General features: G+C 43.4%; 1 protein-coding gene across 1 annotated transcript; it reads left to right on the top strand.

Moving 5' to 3' along the window:
* The first annotated feature begins 49 nt into the window (after nt 1–49).
* FBXO32 (F-box protein 32) lies at nt 50–19,120 on the top strand. Its single transcript, XM_072151232.1, has 9 exons — nt 50–252; nt 7,759–7,880; nt 8,007–8,056; nt 9,330–9,422; nt 13,325–13,418; nt 13,868–14,052; nt 15,811–15,993; nt 17,835–17,978; nt 18,198–19,120. Exons 1-9 carry the CDS (start codon nt 140–142, stop codon nt 18,285–18,287), a joined length of 1,074 nt encoding a protein of 357 aa, XP_072007333.1. The 5' UTR covers nt 50–139; the 3' UTR covers nt 18,288–19,120.
* The last annotated feature ends 376 nt before the right edge of the window (nt 19,121–19,496 follow it).

Here is a 19,496-nt window from a genome sequence, read left to right as displayed (position 1 = left end):
TGTCAGAGTCAGGGGCCGGGCCTGGGACTTCCGGCAACAAAGCCCGGACTATAAATAGCCAAGAACAAGCTGGGAACAGCAGAGACCGTACAGACAGAGGCGCACAAATCAGCTGATACCCAGGACAATAGCTCGCACCATGCCCTTCCTAGGACAGGACTGGAGGTCCCCAGGACAGAACTGGGTCAAGACCGAGGATGGATGGAAAAGATTCCTGGAGGAACACAGCAACTATGTCAGCGACATCAACAGGTCAGTGACGACGAACGTAACACTGTCTATCAGGAAAAATCAGCCAGATCCCATCTATACGGGGTTAATTATCCATCTATAGCGTCCAGGATGCTGTTCTGTAGATGTAGCAGAGCTGGATGTGTTACGACGTTGAATTACGCACTGTTTACATGTCGGCAGATAACAACCACAGCTCTGCTACATTTTATAATCTCAACTCATAGATAGTCACAGACATTGTTCTGTAGATGAAGCAGAGCTGGATGTGTTACGACACTGGACTCCTAATATATAGTCACAGACATTGTTTTGTAGATGTAGCAGAGCTGGATGTGTTACGACACTGGACTCCTAATATATAGTCACAGACATTGTTTTGTAGATGTAGCAGAGCTGGATGCATTACGACACTGGACTCCTAATATATAGTCACAGACATTGTTTTGTAGATGTAGCAGAGCTGGATGTGTTACGACACTGAATTACGCACTGTTTACATGGCAGTGGATAACAACCACAGCTCTACTACATCTAATAATCTCAATTCCTAACATATAGTCTGCAGATGTAGCAGAGCTGGATGCATTACAACACTGGAGTCCTAATATATAGTCACAGACACTGTTTTGTAGATGTAGCAGAGCTGGATGCATTACAACACTGGAGTCCTAATATATAGTCACAGACACTGTTTTGTAGATGTAGCAGAGCTGGATGTGTTACAACACTGAATTACGCACTGTTTACATGACAGTGGATAACAACCACAGCTCTACTACATGTAATAATCTCAATTCCTAACATATAGTCTGCAGATTTAGCAGAGCTGGATGCATTTACGACACTGGACTCCTAATATATAGTCACAGACACTGTTTTCTAGATGTAGTAGAGCTGGATTTGTTACGACACTGAATTACCCTTTGTTAACATGACAGTGAATAACAACTAAGGCTCTTATCATCTCAACTCCTAATATATAGGCACAAACATTGTTCTGTAGATGTAGCAGAGGTGGATGTGTTATGATGTTGCCTTAGCGTAACATTCTTTTTCCGATTACTATCCAAGACAACAGATAACACACACAGCACTGCTACATCTCATCAATTCTATTCTGGTGGTGACATAGGTGGCAAACTCGGCACTACTACATCTGAAAAGCTCAATACTGGTGCAAAAAACAATGATGATGCAGACACAGGTGACAAACTCAGCTCTGCTACATCTGATCATCATTCTGGTGCGTCTGACATACTCAGCTCTGCTGCACTGTACAAATTGTATTCTGGTGTATTTGACAATGTGCAACCACAGATGAGAAACTCAGCTCAGCTACATCTAAACATCTATTGCTACTTTATACTACGTCATATAAGGGACAGCTCTTTTCCTTGTGTTTTTTTAAGCGCTTGTGATCCGTAAAGATAAACATTAGGGGTAGATCCAGTCCCAAGAAGCGGATTAGCCGTAAGGATTGGGGATCAGGCAGACTGGGAGTTGTAGTTGTGCATCAGCAGGGAAGGTTCCATAAGAGATGATGTTGTTACAATGTGTCAATTTGGTGCAATGCAGTGACATTGTATCATAACAACTACAACTCCCAGCCTCCTCTTCCAGTGTTGATGCTGGTCCCGCATGAGGGATACGGCGCTTCCTGGGTGATCTATAATAAGGCAGGGTAAACAGTGTCTTGGCTGATGGAGCTTTCTAGAGATCTGCTCCTTCCCTGCCATCTGATCCTGCTGCTGCTAGGTTGTTTTTGTTTCCCTTCAGAAAAGCATGTGACCTGCAGTGCCCTCATCTGTCCTGTAGGGGGCAATAGAGCGGTCATTGACAGAATTCTTGGCCTAGCACCAGCAGGGTGACATTGCCCAGAAGAGTTGGCAGCTGTTATCACCCTGTATATCATGATGGTATATTACATATGTATAATTTATGATCTCTGTGTAGGCTATATAAATAAAGGAATTATTATTATTTATTAATTATTACATACTGTACGTGCAATGATTAGAATACAGCCGCCCCTTTAATTCTCATAAACTATAATGGACATCCCTTACCACTGTGATCCTGGTACCAGACATGGGATACCCTGCTGGTTTCCTTATAGAAAAACACTGATGCTTTATGTCACAAACTGCGCCCCACTTGTCACAAGGCCATGTGTGGTATTGCAGCTCTGTCCTATTACCTTCAATGGCGCTGAGCTGCAGTACCAGGCACAATCTGTGGCAGTAGGGGCGCTGTATATGGAAGAAGGCAGCCTTTTTTTCCTTATCCTGGATAACTCCAGATTAGTCATGATATTGATGACAGATTGAAGGGAGTCCGACTTGGCATCCAGACTGGTCTGAAAATTTTGGCAACCTGAATAAGAACAGAGAGCAGAGTGTAAATAACAGCTTCATTCTCTGTGTAGTGACAGTGTTACTGCAGCTCAGCCCCTATCTACATGAACAGGAGCTGAACTGCATTTACCTGGTTCAGCCACTACATAAGGAATGGCACTGTTCTTCTGGCTCTGTTCTCTTTGTTGATTCCAGGTGAAGTGGAGAACTCCTGAGTGTTGGATCTCCACCAATTTCATATTACTGAACTATTGTATAGATATAAAGGGGCCATGGCTTATTTGTTACACAAAGAGCTCCACTAATAGGTTGTGTCTGGTACTGCAGCTCACCTCCAAGGTCTCAAATGTTTTCAGTACCCTTCAGCTGGAATGTTCCTTTTAAGGGTAAACTTATGGATTCCTCTTCTCTGTTGTTGTAAGATTGTTACAATATCTCAATGCCACTAAAATAGACACTGGATACAATTGTAACCAGACAGGTTCTATTCACTGACAGGAAGCACAAGATGATAAAACTGCTAATAAATACATCTCCTATCAATGTTGGTATCTTGTAAGTTATATTCCTTCAAGGACCAAGTATGTTGGGGGCTGGGCAGAGCTTCGTCCCATCTGTGAATCTCTGTAGAAATATCACTTTCGGGCACATAACTTGTTATTTATGGACCTTTGTGTCGAGGATCGTCCTTACCCTCTCTTTTGTGACTGTCACTATTCGCCTCCAGTGATCTTCTATTGTGTAAGACGTGGCACATGACAGTGACAATATTTCCACCTGTCTCTGGAAAAGCTGGGTGACAACCACTACGGCTGCTAATAAAATTATCATTGTCCTCACCCAGCCTTCCCGGCTATCCTCCTATATATATACCTTTGCCTTAAGAGAATCTGTTATCGGTTTTGACCATGCAAGACAGTTTGATCATTTTTTCAAGTTCATCCTCACACTGCTGTGCTCTTAGCTCTCTGCACTGAGCTGCTCCATATGCCCCCTCTCTGCTCTGAGTAAAAGCTTTAGCATCTTTTAGGTTGAATACTACAGCAAACAATCAGAGCTGAGAGGAAGATCTGAATAGGAGCTCAATGCAGAGCGCTAAGGGCACAGCAGTGTGAGCAATGTGTGAACTACTATCCCCTTTTATTACCTTTAACAACATATACAAAGAGATGATTAAATATTCTCCAGGTTAAAGCCGTTGACAGATTAGCTTTCACTAGATAGATTTGTCATTGAGGAGACCGGGAAAGCTGGGTGACAACTGTTTTGGATGTTTGAATAGTGGCCATAAAGTGCTGTTCATCCTGTGAACAAACATGGTGTGTTATGCTTTCAGAGTTTTTAGAAAGCTGGGTAAATTTAATTCCATATCTTTGGTTTTTATGGTAAAGCTGTTCCTCAGATATATTCTGACAGGACACAGTTTTGTTGGTAATAATCCCCCATCCCCTATTCTTTGTGGTATTTTGGATCAGCCTCCTAGTTCCTTTGGCTTTGTTACAAGTGCTGGAATAAACCATTTGAAAGCGAGGGGTGTTTGGCCTAGCTCAGGCTGCAGCCACCACAAAAGAAGCATTATATGAGGGATGGATAATCCTTTCAGAAATCCATCTGGTGCTGAAGTATCCCTGCTCCCTTCTCTATTATGTAACCTATTGTTGGGCAATATTTGGAATAAGAGAACAATTCATCCGCACAGCAGACGCTCAATTGTTGGCCTCCGGTTCACTGTCAAGAAATGATCCTTTTTAGGAGAAGTGTTCCCATAACGATTTTTTTGGTGTAATTAAAGGGAACTTGCATATTTATCACATTCCTTGCGTGCCGTATGTGCTCGCTCGCCAGGGTAGTATAGGGGGTCAATAGGTAGCAGTCGCATAGGGCAGTGATTTTCAACCTTTTTTGAGCCGCGGCACACTTTTTATACTTAGAAAATCCTGAGGCACACCACCAACCAAAATAGCACAAAATGACACTAAAACAGTCATAAAAGGCCTCCCTTTACTAATAAAATACCCCTAGCGGCCTCCCTTTACTAATAAAAACCTCTAGCGGCCTCTCTTTACTAATCAAAAGCCCCTAGCGGCCTCCCTTTACTAATCAAAAGCCCCTAGCGGCCTCCCTTTACTAATCAAAAGCCCCTAGCGGCCTCCCTTTACTAATCAAAAGCCCCTAGCGGCCTCCCTTTACTAATCAAAAGCCCCTAGCGGCCTCCCTTTACTAATCAAAAGCCCCTAGCGGCCTCCCTTTACTAATCAAAAGCCCCTAGAGGCCCCCCTTTACTAATTAAAAGGCCCTAGAGGCCCCCCTCTACTAATTAAAAGGCCCTAGAGGCCCCCTTTACTAATTAAAAGGCCCTAGAGGCCCCCCTTTACTAATTAAGAGCCCCTAGCGGCCTCCCTTTACTAATTAAGAGCCCCTAGCGGCCTCCCTTTACTAATTAAAAGGCCCTAGAGGCCCCCTTTACTAATTAAAAGGCCCTAGAGGCCCCCCTTTACTAATTAAAAGCCCCTAGCGGCCTCCCATTACTAATTAAGAGCCCCTAGTGGCCTCCCTTTACTAATTAAGAGCCCCTAGTGGCCTCCCTTTACTAATTAAGAGCCCCTAGCGGCCTCCCTTTACTAATTAAGAGCCCCTAGCGGCCTCCCTTTACTAATTAAAAGGCCCTAGAGGCCCCCTTTACTAATTAAAAGGCCCTAGAGGCCCCCCTTTACTAATTAAAAGGCCCTAGAGGCCCCCCTTTACTAATTAAAAGGCCCTAGAGGCCCCCCTTAACTAATAAAAAGCCCCAGCCTCCCTTTACTAATAAAAAAAAAAAGACCCTAGCTTCCTTCCTTATACAAATAATAACATTATATACTTACCCTTGATGTCTTCTTCCGCGTAACTTCTCTCCTAATGGCGATCCGCCCACCTTCTGTAACTCCTGCACCGCCCGGCCCATGTCATGTGACTTACGAGACCTGACGTCAGGTCACGTCAGTCACGTGACATGGGCCGCGCGGTGCAGGAGCTACGGAAGATGGGCGGATCGCCGACGCGGGCCTTGTTGGTAAGTATGGGGGCTACACAGGGGCTCCCCGCGGCACACTCAACCATGTGTCGCGGCACACTAGTGTGCCGCGGCACACAGGTTGAAAATCACTGGCATAGGGGCCCTGGAGCCTAAGGCCCCTTCCATACTCGCATTGCATTTCACGTCAGAGTTTGATCAGGGTGCGATCAGGGTTTGGTCAGTGAAAAACGCACATTTTTCATCAGAGTGCAATCAGTTTTCAGTCAGAGTTTGTTCAGTGTCTCAGTTTTTCACGCGCGTTTTCAATGCAATTTCAATGCGTTTTTCACACGCAGAAAATGCGCGTGAAATGGACTCAGGGCTGAGCTCTATCTTTTCTATGGCAATTGATGCGTGAAAAACGCATTGCACTTGCATTGCACTTGCAAGTGTCTCAGAGTGCAATGCGTTTTTGATGCTTCTCCATAGACTTGTATGGTGCGTTTTTCACGCGCGTGACTTGCAAAAGTAGAGCATGTCGAGATTTAACGCGCGTTAAAAAAAACGCGCGTGTGTGCGTGAAAAAGAATGCAAGTCTGAAAAGACCCATTGGTTACAATGGGTCAGAGTGCAATGCAAGTTCTGCGCGTCAAAAGCACGCACAGAAAACGCGCGTGAAAAATGCAAGTGTGAAAGGGGCCTAAGGGGCCCTATGCTTCCTGTGCTAATCAGAAGGTGCTGGTATTACTGTATATTTGTTGCCCGGTACATTTGGGGTCCTGTTTATGATTTGACCCCTTCTGGGGGTCATATGGAGGTACAAGTGAGCATTTAAAGGGTAGGCCCTGATGCAAAATTCATAGTAAAGGTAAAAAAAGGCACCTGAACCGCTAGGGGAATAAATGTCCTTTCTAAAATTCCCATTTGTATGTGAAATCTATATTAAAAAAAACTCCTCTGAATTTATATGCAAATTAGCAGAGAAGAGTCATGTTTTACCTGAGATGAGTCACTTTTAGGGGTTGCAGGGAAAGAGTCAATTCAGGCACCTCTATTTTTTATTCTATAGGATCCAGAAATATGCTACTGGTTTCATATTAAAGAGAAGAACCTCCTCTTCCAGATTACATCAGGCTTGTGGTTCTGTGTTCTGTAGTACTGGAAATACAGACAGTTATATAAATAGGTAGGAAGTGGATTGTTACGTGCAGCTCACATTTCCAACTATGCCTTTAACTGTCCATATATCTCGTTCTGTAGATCACAGAACTATAAGCCTGATGAATAGATGAGATTCTTATCTTTAATATGACACCCCTACCATGTTTCTAGGTGCTATAGAACAGAAGATAGGGGTGTCTGGAATGACACTCCTCCCGCAGCCTCAAAACTTGACTCATCTCAGACTGTTCTCAGCTCATTTTCACATGACTTTGGAAGAGTTTTTATTAATGGGTAAACGGGTGAGATTTCACATAAAAGAGAATTCTAGAAAGGAAATTTGATAGAGAGAACATACAAACTCTTTGCAGATGTTGTCCTGGGTGGATTAGAAACCAGAACCCCAGCGCTGCAAGGCAGAAGTGCTACTCACTCAGTCACTGTGACATAACTAAAGCCTTGGGCATTGATCCGCATGCCACCTACATCGGCATGTTGAGGCTTGTCTGTGTGTAGCAGTGTATTATTACTGCCCTGTATTCCTGACCTGTGATTCATTGTCAAGTATTAAAATTAGATTCCAGTCTTCACAGCACTTACACATAAACCTCCGCTGGCACCGGTCCATTGCTCCATATCTATTCTATACCAGGGTTCTTAAAGGGGTAGTGCATTTCAGCTCATGGAAACAATTGATTTTCCTCTTATTAAGATGCCCTGACATTCCAAGCACAACCATGAAAGCTAACATATGTGAATAATAAGTTTCCGTTCACTGAAAGCAAGCAGAGATCTTGACCTTAAACTATGAGAAACTGATACAAAATTTGTAAGACAGTTGCACTTTATGCAACTAAAATGTAGGGATCCTATACTAAAAATTTCTGCGACTTTTTCGTATATGTGTGTGTTGTATCTTTAAGATCTCTGCTTGCTGTCTGGGAATGGAAATATGCTTGTCAAGTTCCAGAAAGTAAAGGGCAGTGTGATTGATAAATCCTTGTGTCTTTCCAGTTATTGCCATGTGGAGAACAACATGGAGAACAATAAGGAGAACCTGATCACTAACCTGAACTACGACATCGTGGCCAAGAAGAGGAAGAAGGATTTTCTCAACAACAATACAAAGACACAATGTAAGTGATCGAGACCATACAACAAAACACAACCCCCCCCCCCCCAGCCATAATAATGCTGTATATAGGGCTAATACTCGAAAATGTATGGAGAGAGAGTATAAGAGTATTGATTTTCCTCCACAGATCTGTACCAAGAGAAATGGATCTACGTGCACAAGGGCAGCACCAAAGAGGTAAGAACATGACCCCGAGTATCAATATATTCATAACTTCAACATGTTGTGTTTGCCAAGCATTGACCTGAACAGTGGGACCCCTGCTGGAAACCAGCTAGATCATGTGAAGGGTCATAGCAGCAGGAGAGGAGTGTGTTGATCTTGTGAAAGGCATTGACCTGACCCCTTGTCAAGTGCAAATGTGAAAAGCAAAGAAGTAATGATAAGGGTTGGGACATAACATATAACCAAGAGAACATTGTAAGCAGAACATACATATACCAGAACATTGGAAGCAGTAGGAGATGAGTGTTCTGATTATGCAGAAGGCAGTGACCTGACCACTTGTGAGTGCAGTGCATAAGTAAAAGAAAAGAGGCAGTGTCATGATAGGGGTAGCAATGTAATATATTACCAATCAGCTCATGAGAAGCTAGAAAGCAGCAGAAAAGGGGTGTTCTGGTTATGTAGAAGGCAGTGACCCGATGCCTTGTGAGGACAGCACAAATGTAAAAAAGAAAGAGGTAGTGTCATAATATTGGCACAATATATAACAAATAACCTCAGATCATGAAAACATTAAAAGCAGCAGGAGATGAGCGTGCTGATTATGTAGACGGCAGTGACCTCACCACATCTGATATTGTGGGCCAATCACATCATGATTAAATTGAAAGCGACTGAACAGGAATGGGATGATTTTGTAGAGGACAATATCGTGGGTGCTTGTGATTATTGAGAACAGTGAAAGCAGCAGGAGAGGGGTGTTCTGATCTTGTAGTAGGCAGTGACCGAAACACTTGTGAATCTTTTTTTTTTTTTTTAATCAGATTAATTTTTATTGACTTTTTTAATATTTTGAACAAAACAAGTACAGAATCCCTTTAGGGGCAGTTGCATGAATAGTGAATAGTGGTTGTGAATAGTTTTGATTGTGATTGTGAATAGTGTGCTGATCTTGTAGATGACAGTGACCTGACCACTCATGATTCATTTAGTTAGAAGAACAAAAACAATGCACTTGAGAAAGAGACTGTAGAAATAACCAATCACATTTTGAGAACCATGAAAGCAGCAGAAGAGGGATGTACTGATCTTGTAACAGAAAGTGACCTATGAGTGATGATTGGTGGGATGTAGGTAATAGTGAAAGCATCCAATCTAATAGTTCCAATCCATCATGATAATCATAAATATCACACGATATAATAGCTAGAGCTCTCATACCAATCAATCAGAATCCAAAGACAACAATTCCTCTGTAATTCTCACGTATTCTATGTTATTACAGCGCCATGGATATTGCACTCTGGGTGAGGCTTTCAACCGCTTGGATTTTTCCACTGCCATCTTGGATTCCCGGAGGTTCAATTATGTAGTACGAGTAAGTATCTGTAATATTTTGGTTAATGTTTTTTCCTTAAGGATGGGATCTATGGTACTTGCCTGAACTCCAGTGCAAAATCAGTGCTTGTGTGGGGCAAAGGGGCTTTTAGACACCATTTGGCTTTAGGTCCTGCACATAACCGCAACTTAGGGGCGATACAAGTCTTACATGGGCCCTGGGCTGTATGAATATTATGGCCCCTACAAGTCTGGAATCACTTTCTACATCTGGTGCTAGAATCAGCTTCTAGTGGAATGGAGGATGTGCCGCTTCTGCTGCTTTCATTATGGTTTCAGGACCTTTAGAGGACCTTCAAAGGTCCTGAAGTGGCTCTTGTGTACATGTGTATTAAAAGCAGGAACAGATGTACAAGGATTTCATGGCATAAAATTTGGTGGCTGATTTGGTTGGCCATGGGCCCCCTAGAAGGCTTGGGCCCTAGACTACTGCCCCAGCCGCCTATATTATAACACACTACTGGTACCACCCCTGTACTCACCTCACTGTATTATCCTACAGCCAGGGAATATGGGTCTGGGCAAATATTATTTTTGCCTAGACGTTTTTCATCATAATATTTACCTTCAACTTGGATAGGACGAATATAAACTAATTTACCCAATGGTCAGAGAGTCGTCCCTGGAGCATCTGTGTAATCGCACTGCACAACCAGATGTCTTGTGTATTCATTTCCATAACAAGAGGACCGCGTGTCTTGGCAGCGGCACGAGGAAAGCGATAAATCACATCGCATTGCTGGGACTCGTCGTGTATAATGTGTCCTGAAGAAGACTTGGTCCTCTTGTCTTTGTCTCTTTGGCTGAACTTTACACGTAGTTTTGATGAGAACTTGTCGTCTTCCAAAACATTTTAAAAATGTCAAGTATCACAGACTATGTAGCCAAATATATAGGAAGCCAATTGTCCTATTTGTATATTTGTGGGACGAAACTGGGGAACTCAGAAACCCATAGGAATATGGGAAGAAGATAAAAATTTGATACATATTTGGCGCTTTGGAAGGCGCAATCTTTATCATTTTATAGAGTGACACTTATATCATCTCTATATGAATTGATCCAGGACGCAGGGAACAGCTGTCAGGGAGGATCGGCTGTCAGAAAGGAACAACTGTCTGAAGCAACAGCTGTCGGAGGGGAACGGCTGTCATGGGGGAACTTTTGTCAGTGAGGAGCTGCTGTCATGGTGGAACTGCTGTCATGGTGGAACTGCTGTCATGGTGGAACTGCTGTCATGGTGGAACTGCTGTCAGTGAGGAGCTGCTGTCATGGGGAACTGCTGTCATGGTGGAACTGCTGTCAGTGAGGAGCTGCTGTCATGGGGGAACTGCTGTCATGGGGAACTGTTGTCAGTGAGGAGCTGCTGTCGTGGGGGAACTGCTGTCGTGGGGGAACTGCTGTCGTGGGGGAACTGCTGTCATGGGGGAACTGCTGTCATGGGGGAACTGCTGTCATGGGGAACTGCTGTCATGGGGAACTGCTGTCATGGGGAACTTGCTGTCATGGGGGAACTGCTGTCAGTGAAGAACTGCTATGAGTGAGGAACTGCTGTCATGGGGGAACTGCTGTCATGGGGGAACTGCTGTCATGGGGGAACTGCTGTCATGGGGGAACTGCTGTCATGGGGGAACTGCTGTCAGTGAGGAACTGCTGCCATGGGGGAACTGCTATCAGGGAGGAATGGCTGTCATGGGGGAACGGCTGTCCCTGGGGAACGGCAGTCAAAAAAGAACAACTGTCAGGAAAGAAATGCTATCACTTGAGCTATCAAAAACTTTTCGCAGAGATTCCCATTACCCAATATACATAAATATGAGGTATTTCTTATTGATGCCGTATAATATAAGGGCCACATGACCCCCTGGTGCACGGCCATTCCTGTAGGGATAATATCCTTTCCCATGTTCCTTGGACTTACTTGCGCTGTGAATCCCCATAGAACCTGCATGGTCGTCCTCTGAGGTGTATATTCACTGGATAGTTAATCTTCTTAAAGGGATTGTGTATATTGCTGGTGACTCATGGGTAATCCTTTCTAAACTGGTTGCATAAATCAACATTAGAACTAAGGAGTGATAAGAAATATTCCAGGGCACGGGGTACAGAGGGATCATCTCTGCTTCCTGGATGACATCATGTGCGATGACTCAATCATCTGGTGATGTCATCGTTACATTGTATATTATATATAACCTGGAGGATGGATGAGCTCAGTGTTTCTGGGTCAGGTTTATTTTGTAATGTAAATATTAGCTTGTGAAATGCAATACCTCACATAACCTCAGGACAAGAGTGGCGCTATTACAATCTATGAATATATTATGAATATAATACATGTAGGCAGTATGTCCACCCTGGGGCTGACTACATGACTCCATGAATCAATGCCAGTTCTCTATGGCACATGGGAAAACATCTGTCTGCAAATACATTAAAAATTAAAAAAAAAATTAAATTTTCCTGATGAATCACAGTCCGGCTGATCGATACAGTGAGAGCCATAAGTCTGTACAACATCCACGTGATAAATACAGAAGCCAAAGCAAATCCATCAATATTTCATCACATCACTGTGGGATATACAGCTAATCAGGGCCGGCGCCAGCACTGGGCATACCTGGGCATATGCCGGGGCCCAGAGTTGCTGGGGGGCCCAACTAAGGCTGTACATAAGGAATCCATGGGGGCTGAAAAATAACCATGAGGGGGCTGTTTGGGATGATAAACTAGTGAATATTCTAGGGAACAGGAGACTGTTTTAGATCCTAAATTTTCAATGCCACCATGTATTTTCAGTGCAAAGGGGCCCACTGAGGCTCTGTCGCCCAGGGGCCTACTGAAACCTGGAGCCAACCCTGTCGCTAATAGTATCAGAAAATGACCATGGTCGCGCTAATATCTCATTAAAGGGGAACACTAACCTCTCCAGTCTGTTTTAATAGAAAATAGAAATAGACAATAGAATTCTGCTTGTCCCTCTTTTATTCCTCTTGGAAATGATGGAGAATTTGGCACCTGGGACAATACATAGCACTGTGGGCAGTCTGCATGGTAACAATGCCCTGTAAATATCTGGCCTATGGTCACACTGCTGGGCAGCTGGGGTGACGGGCAGATCACTTGTCCTCTTGGAAACACTTTGGCTTGTGCAATGGAAAAGGAACCTGACCCCCTGAGTCATGCTGCCGGGGCCCAGTGACTAGTCACATGCGGCTGACCAGGCAGAGTGACAGCTGCAGGTGCATGACACGGGGCGATGCGGCTGTCAGGTGCAAACAGGAGCTGAGCTTCTCGTAAAGTGACATCAGGCCCTGGCAGGCGCTCACTCAGCTCTGCTATATCTGGAAGCTTCACTAGTAAATAAACAAGGACTGAGCAGCGTCACCTCCTCTGTACTACTACAGGGTGTACGGCGGGTGACAACCAAGGAGACCGACACTACAACTTGTTATATACCTCATCCGTATCTCACCATATTCTAGATATGAGATAGATAGATATGAGATAGATGGGAGATAGATATGAGATAGATAGATAGATAGATAGATAGATAGATATGAGAGAGATAGATAGATATGAGATAGATATGAGATAGATGGGAGATAGATAGATAGATAGATAGATAGGAGATAGATAGACAGATAGATATGAGATAGATAGATATGAGATGATAGATGGATGAATATGATGAGATAGATGGATGAATTTGATGAGATTGATAGATAGATAGATATGAGATAGATAGATATTGGTGGTGTAATTAGTTGGCCCAAAAGAGCTATAACCCACGGCATCTGTTGATCTCTGTTCATTGCCTGGTAAATTGTATAATTTCTTAGAATTTGGAGGGTTTTAATATTTGGGGTTTTTTCTCTTCAGCTCTTGGAACTGATTGCAAAGTCCCAGCTGACGTCCCTGAGCGGCATCGCCCAGAAGAACTACATGAACATCCTGGAGAAGGTCGTACAGAAAGGTAAGTGCACGGGATCTGACAGCAGCATAGCCCCTATAACCTCTATAATCAGTTATTTATCCTGTCCTAGGCTAGGACCACTAGTAATCAGCTCTTTGTAACCATCCTGACTGCCTGCAGCTCCCCCGCAGGGGTAATAAGGCATTACACAATCTGTCTGATGCATTGGGTCCTCCAGAGTGAAGGACACACTTAATAGGCAATGAATAGAGGTCCTGAATCAGGGACCATTCACATTTTGGGGTAGGGCATCTGATTTAAAGGGGATTTCTATTAAAATACTGATTATTTACACACATCTCAAATACATTTTGTGATTCCACCAACATATTTGTTTTCTAAAAGTAAATGGGTAAATCTGCATAGACTTATTAGGTGTCACAGCTGACAGTTTGTTACAATGTTGTCAGGATGAAGTTTATGTTCCTTTTGTCCCTTTTTCATGGCAGTTCTTGAAGATCAGCAGAACATTCGTCTTATCAAGGAATTGTTACAAACCCTCTACTCGTCCCTGTGCACCCTGGTCCAAGGAGTGGGAAAGTCCGTCCTGGTGGGGAACATTAACTTCTGGGTGCATCGGATGGAGGCTATTCTGGATTGGCAGCAACAGCTCAACAATATACAGATTACCAGGGTAAGAGGGAAAAAGATATATAGATATGAGATAGATAGATATATAGATAGAGATAGATAGATCGATAGATAGATATGAGATAGATAGATAGATAGATAGATATGAGATAGATAGGAGATGGATAGATGGATGGATAGATGGATGGATAGATGGATGGATAGATGGATGGATAGATGGATGGATAGATGGATGGATAGATGGATGGATAGATAGATGGATAGATAGATGGATAGATAGATGGATAGATAGATAGACAGATAAATAGAGATGGATTTAAAGATATGATATAGATAGGTGATATGAGATAGATATGAGACAAATAGATATGAGAGAGAGATAGATACACGGCAGCACGGTGGAGTGAGTGAGTAGCACTTCTGCCCTGCAGCGCTGGGGTCCTGGGTTTGAATCCCACCCAGGTCAACATCTGCAAAGAGTTTGTATGTTCTCTCCATGTTTGCATGGGTTTCCTCCAGGTCCTCCGGTTTCCTCCAAAAACATACTGTTAGGCCTCTTCCACACTAGCGTTGCGTTTCACGTCAGGGTGCAATGCGTGAAAAACTGAAGTTTTTGGCTGCGTTTTTGTTCCATTTTTCCTTGGAGTAATTAGCGTTTTTGCGTTTTTCACGCGCGTGTTGTTAGCGGTTTTTTTTGCGTTTTCGGCGCATTTTTGACGCGCGAGTCAATGGGAGAATCGAGCATTTTTCAAAGGGACCATGGTTTGGGATTAAAATGGGTTATTTAATTAAAAAATAATGTCTTCTGATAAGTTGCAAACATCTGCGATCTATTCTTCACTGTTCCGCGTGTATATTATCTCCCGACAAGTTAGCAGATGTGAAGAACAGTGAAGAATAGAATAAAACCAGTGAACACAGTGAACACAGTGACCACAGGATCATTTAAGAGAAAAACACAGTGCAGAACACAGTGCAGAATAGATTACAGATGTTCGGCACATCTGCTTACTTGTCGGAAGATAAGCGCGGAACGGCGCGAACAAAATAGCATGTGAAGAACAATATATATGTGTGTGAAGAACAAATTGCATATGTTTAAATACATCTGCAATGTGTTCTTCACACATATATATTGTTCTTCACATGCTATTTTGGTTCTGTTTTTCTCTTAAATGATCCTGTGTTCACTGTTTTTATTCTATTCTTCACTGTTCTTCACTGTTTTTTTAATTAAATGATCGTTCGCGAGCAGGGGAAATACTGTTATTCTGGTCACCTAGCAACCCTTACGTTTAAAACGCATTGCACTCGCATTGCACTTGCAATGATTGCGAGTGCAATGCGTTCTTGATGCATTTCCATAGACTTGAATGGGGCGTGAAAATTGCGCGTGACTCGCAAAAATAGAGCATGCTGCGATTTTGACGCGCGTGCAAACGAACGCAAGCACACGCGTCAAAAACGACGCTAATGGAGAAAGAGCCATTGAATACAATGGGACAGAGTGCAATGCGAGTTCTGAGCGTCAAATGCACGCGCAGAACTCGCGCGTGAAAAACGCCAGTGTAGAAGGGGCTTTAGGTTGTTTAGATTGTGAGTCCCATTGGGGAAAGGGACCAATTTGGCAAGTTCTGTGCAGCACTGCATAATCTGTGTGCACTATATAAATAAAGAATTATTATTATAGATATGAGATAGATAGATAGAGATATATGAGACAAATATAAATCTCATATACGCAGTCATTATTGTGTGTGACATTCCTGACATTTTCCTGCATTGTCTCCTCTATCTTTAGCCGGCGGGTAAAGGAATGACCTTATCGGATCTGCCCTTGTGTCTACAACTGAACATCATGCAGCGTCTGACAGATGGCCGGGATATCGTGTGCTTGGGCCAAGTGTCCTCCGAGCTGCAGGTTCTCAGTGAGGATCGTCTGTTGTGGAAGAGACTCTGTCAGTATCACTTTACAGAGCGGCAGGTAACTACCCACAGGCGCTACATACATTCTGTCCCCCCTCTCACAGTGCCTGCAGTACCCTCATACACCAGGGACCCTGGGGGGGCGCTGCTATGGACGTTGTGTGGTTATTAGCACTCACTGATGACTATATAGGGAAATTAACCTAATCTCTACAGTATGATGAGTCCAGTAATAATCTCATCCTTAGCTGCCAAAATCTCTCCTCCTGACCCATTATTTATTATTAGCTATAATACTGTTATTACCGCTTTTACGTGGCCGCTGGTTCATTGTGTTCTAGCATTACGCATCCCATTATTATTTAATCAGAACCGCTGCCAAAAGTTGCAGTTTGTGCGTGTGCCTGAATATTTATAAGCAGCCTGACGTCTTAAAGGGAACCTGTCAGCAGTTTAGACCAGTGTTATGTATTGTCCCTGGAGAGATGTGTAATCATATCTTTGCGTATGTTGTTAGTAGGAGGACTGCAAAATATGGATTTATATTCCAGGATTGTATTGGGGAGGATGTCCTCACACTGCTGTGCTCTGTACTCTCTGATGTTAGCTTTAGGTATAGTTTCTGGAGACATGTGTGATCAGACCTTTGTGTATGTTATTAGTAGAAGCAGTACTGTGGAATATGGCTTTATGCTCCAAGATTGTATTAGGGATGTGTCCTTACACTGCTGTGTCCTGTGCCCTCTGCAGCCAGCATTAGGTATTGTCCCTGGAGAGATGTTTAATTATACCTGCGTGTTATTAGTAGCAGCAGGATTGTGATATATGAATTGACAGTATATTCCAGGGTTGTAGATTCTTCTTGGGGTAAGTTTTCACTCTGCTGTGCTCTTAGCTCTCTGCAGCCAGTTTAAGCAATTTTCTTGGAGAGATAAGTAAAATATGGATTTATATTTTAGGATTGTAGTATTTCCAAATGCACTTGGGGCGTGTCCTCACACTGCTGTGCTCTTTGGTCCCTGTATTAATCTGTCTCACAGAATCTTTCATCTGGTATGAATAAAAACTGCAGATGACTTCTGGTTCATAACTACAGCAGTCACTCAGGGAGCTGCTGTACAACAGTTTATTGCTAAGAGCACAGCAGTGTGAGGACACGACTCCAGTGCACTTGGAGGTGCTACAATCCAGGAATATAAATCCATATTTAACAGTCCTGCTGCTACTTACAAGACACACAAAAGTATGATTGCACATCGCTCCAGAGATAACACCTGAGGGTGCGTTCACACACTCCGTTTTTGAGATGCAATTTAGATTTAGGATACGTCCAAACCAGGAAAGTCATGAAAAAAAAGATATGTTCTCACGTATTATGATCCACACCTGCTTTTGGCTTTGAAAACTGCATCTAAGAAACTGAACGTGTGAACGCATCCCTAGCGCTGTCTGTAATTCAATGCGGAGAGCCCAGGGTACAACAGTGTGAGGACATTACACTGGTAAAAGCTGGAATACAAATCAGAATTCCACAGTCTTGATTCTACTAACAACATACACAAAGGACTGATAACAAATATCTCCAGGGACAATATATAACACTGAATGCAGAGAACACAGAGCACAGCAGTGTGAGGACATTCCCCCAGTGTGCTTGGAGCGGCCACAATCCTGGAATAAAAATCCATATATCACAGTCCTGCTGCTACTAACACACATAAAGGTCTGATTACACATCTCTCTGGGACAATATATAACACTGGCTGCAGAGAGCACAGCAGTGTGAGGACATGCCCGCAGTGTGCTTGGAGCGGCCACAATCCTGGAATATAAATCTATATATCACAGTCCTGCTGCTACTAACATATTTATAAACAAGTTTTTTCACCATCCTCGTAGATTCGTAAGAGGCTCATCATGTCAGACAAGGGGCATCTGGATTGGAAGAAAATGTACTTCAAACTGGTGCGGTGTTACCCCAGGAGGGAGCAGTACGGGGACACGTTACAGTTCTGCCGCCATTGTCACATCTTGTCCTGGAAGGTAAGAGACTGCCCAAATAACACAGAGTTCTTTAATAAGGGCATCACATGGCAGTGCCAGTCAGTGTGCCAGCGGAAGAAAATTGGGGGCTATCCACATAAGAAATTCCAGGGTGCCCAACTTAACAGCGCCCCCAATTATGTTCTGAGCAACAGTGACACCCACTGGTCACATTGTGGTATCACAGTCTGTGTATTAACTCTTCTATTTCCCTCCTAGGGCACAGAGCACCCCTGCACTGCCAACAACCCCGAGAGCTGCCTGGTTTCTCTGTCCCCACAAGATTTCATCAACTTGTTCCGATTCTGAATCTTTGGGCCAGAAAGTAATGGACTTAACCCTTCCGTGGCCGAACTGAAGCTGTAAATATTGTAAATTTCTCCTATGACTTTGATCGCTGCCTCTGGAAATGGCGACGCTTACTGTCAGAGTACGTATCGGGAGAAAGGACGATAAAATATCGAGTGTATGGATCCGAGAAGCTGAAATTAAGGGGATACTCTGTATATAAAGTTCCCCAAAACAAGATGTTACAAAGAGTTAATTGCGATCTACTCTGAATGACCCATTTTACTGTTATCCGAGGGTTTACTAGCGCCCCCTGTCCAGAGAACTGATACACTACATGTATTTCTACCTCTTCTTCACCCTAAAAAGTCAGGAAGGGTGCAGGACCGAGCTGCCGGGTGTGAACGAGGGCTTAGCGTGCATGTATATAGGGGGATATGTCTCTGGACAGAATCTCGGATGTGACATCCATTACTTATGTCTGGTTTCCGCCCTCTATGGTGTGGACCGCTGCGTTGCGTTTCCTCGGTGTCTTAAGCTTCGATTTCCATAACGGCGAAATACACGGCACTTTTTATATATATAACACAAATAATATGTAAATGATCACACAAAGGCACTTTTATACTTTTTATATTTGTCTGTTTGTAAGCATGGGAAAGCAGGGTTATATATATGTGTGTGTGGGACTCCTAAAGGGTTAATGTCTGGATAAAGTAGCAATTGACTTTAAGGGAAACCATCAGCAGCTGTGACCATATAAAATGCAGCCAGTGTAATCAGATCTTTGTGTATGTTGTTAGTAGCAGCAGGACTGTTAAAAATGGATTCATATTCTTGGATTTCAGCTTCTGGGGTGGGGGTGGGGGGTGGAGGGTCCTCACAATGCTGTGCCCTGTTCTCTTTGCAGTCAGTTCTAGGTTTTGGCTCTGGACTCAGGAGAGATGTGTAATCAAGCCTTTGTGTATGTTGCAAGTGGCAGCAGGACTGTGAAATTTGGATTCATGAGATGACATGCTTCTGGGGGCATGTCATCTCACAGCTGTGCTCTTATCTCTCAGCACTGAACCCTCTGCTCTGGATGAGATCAATGCAGAGAGCTAAGAGCACAGCAGTGTGGGGACACACCACTCTAGTGCCACAATTCTGGTATATAAAGCCACATTTCACAGGCCTGCTGCTACTAACAACATACACACAGGTGTGATTACACAGATCTCCAGTGACAAA

This window comes from Engystomops pustulosus, chromosome 5 (genome assembly GCF_040894005.1).
Source record: "Engystomops pustulosus chromosome 5, aEngPut4.maternal, whole genome shotgun sequence".
NCBI classification, from domain to species: Eukaryota; Metazoa; Chordata; class Amphibia; order Anura; family Leptodactylidae; genus Engystomops; species Engystomops pustulosus.
The sequence above is the reverse complement of the archived record's forward strand: the minus strand, read 5'-3'. Positions and strand labels throughout refer to the sequence as shown.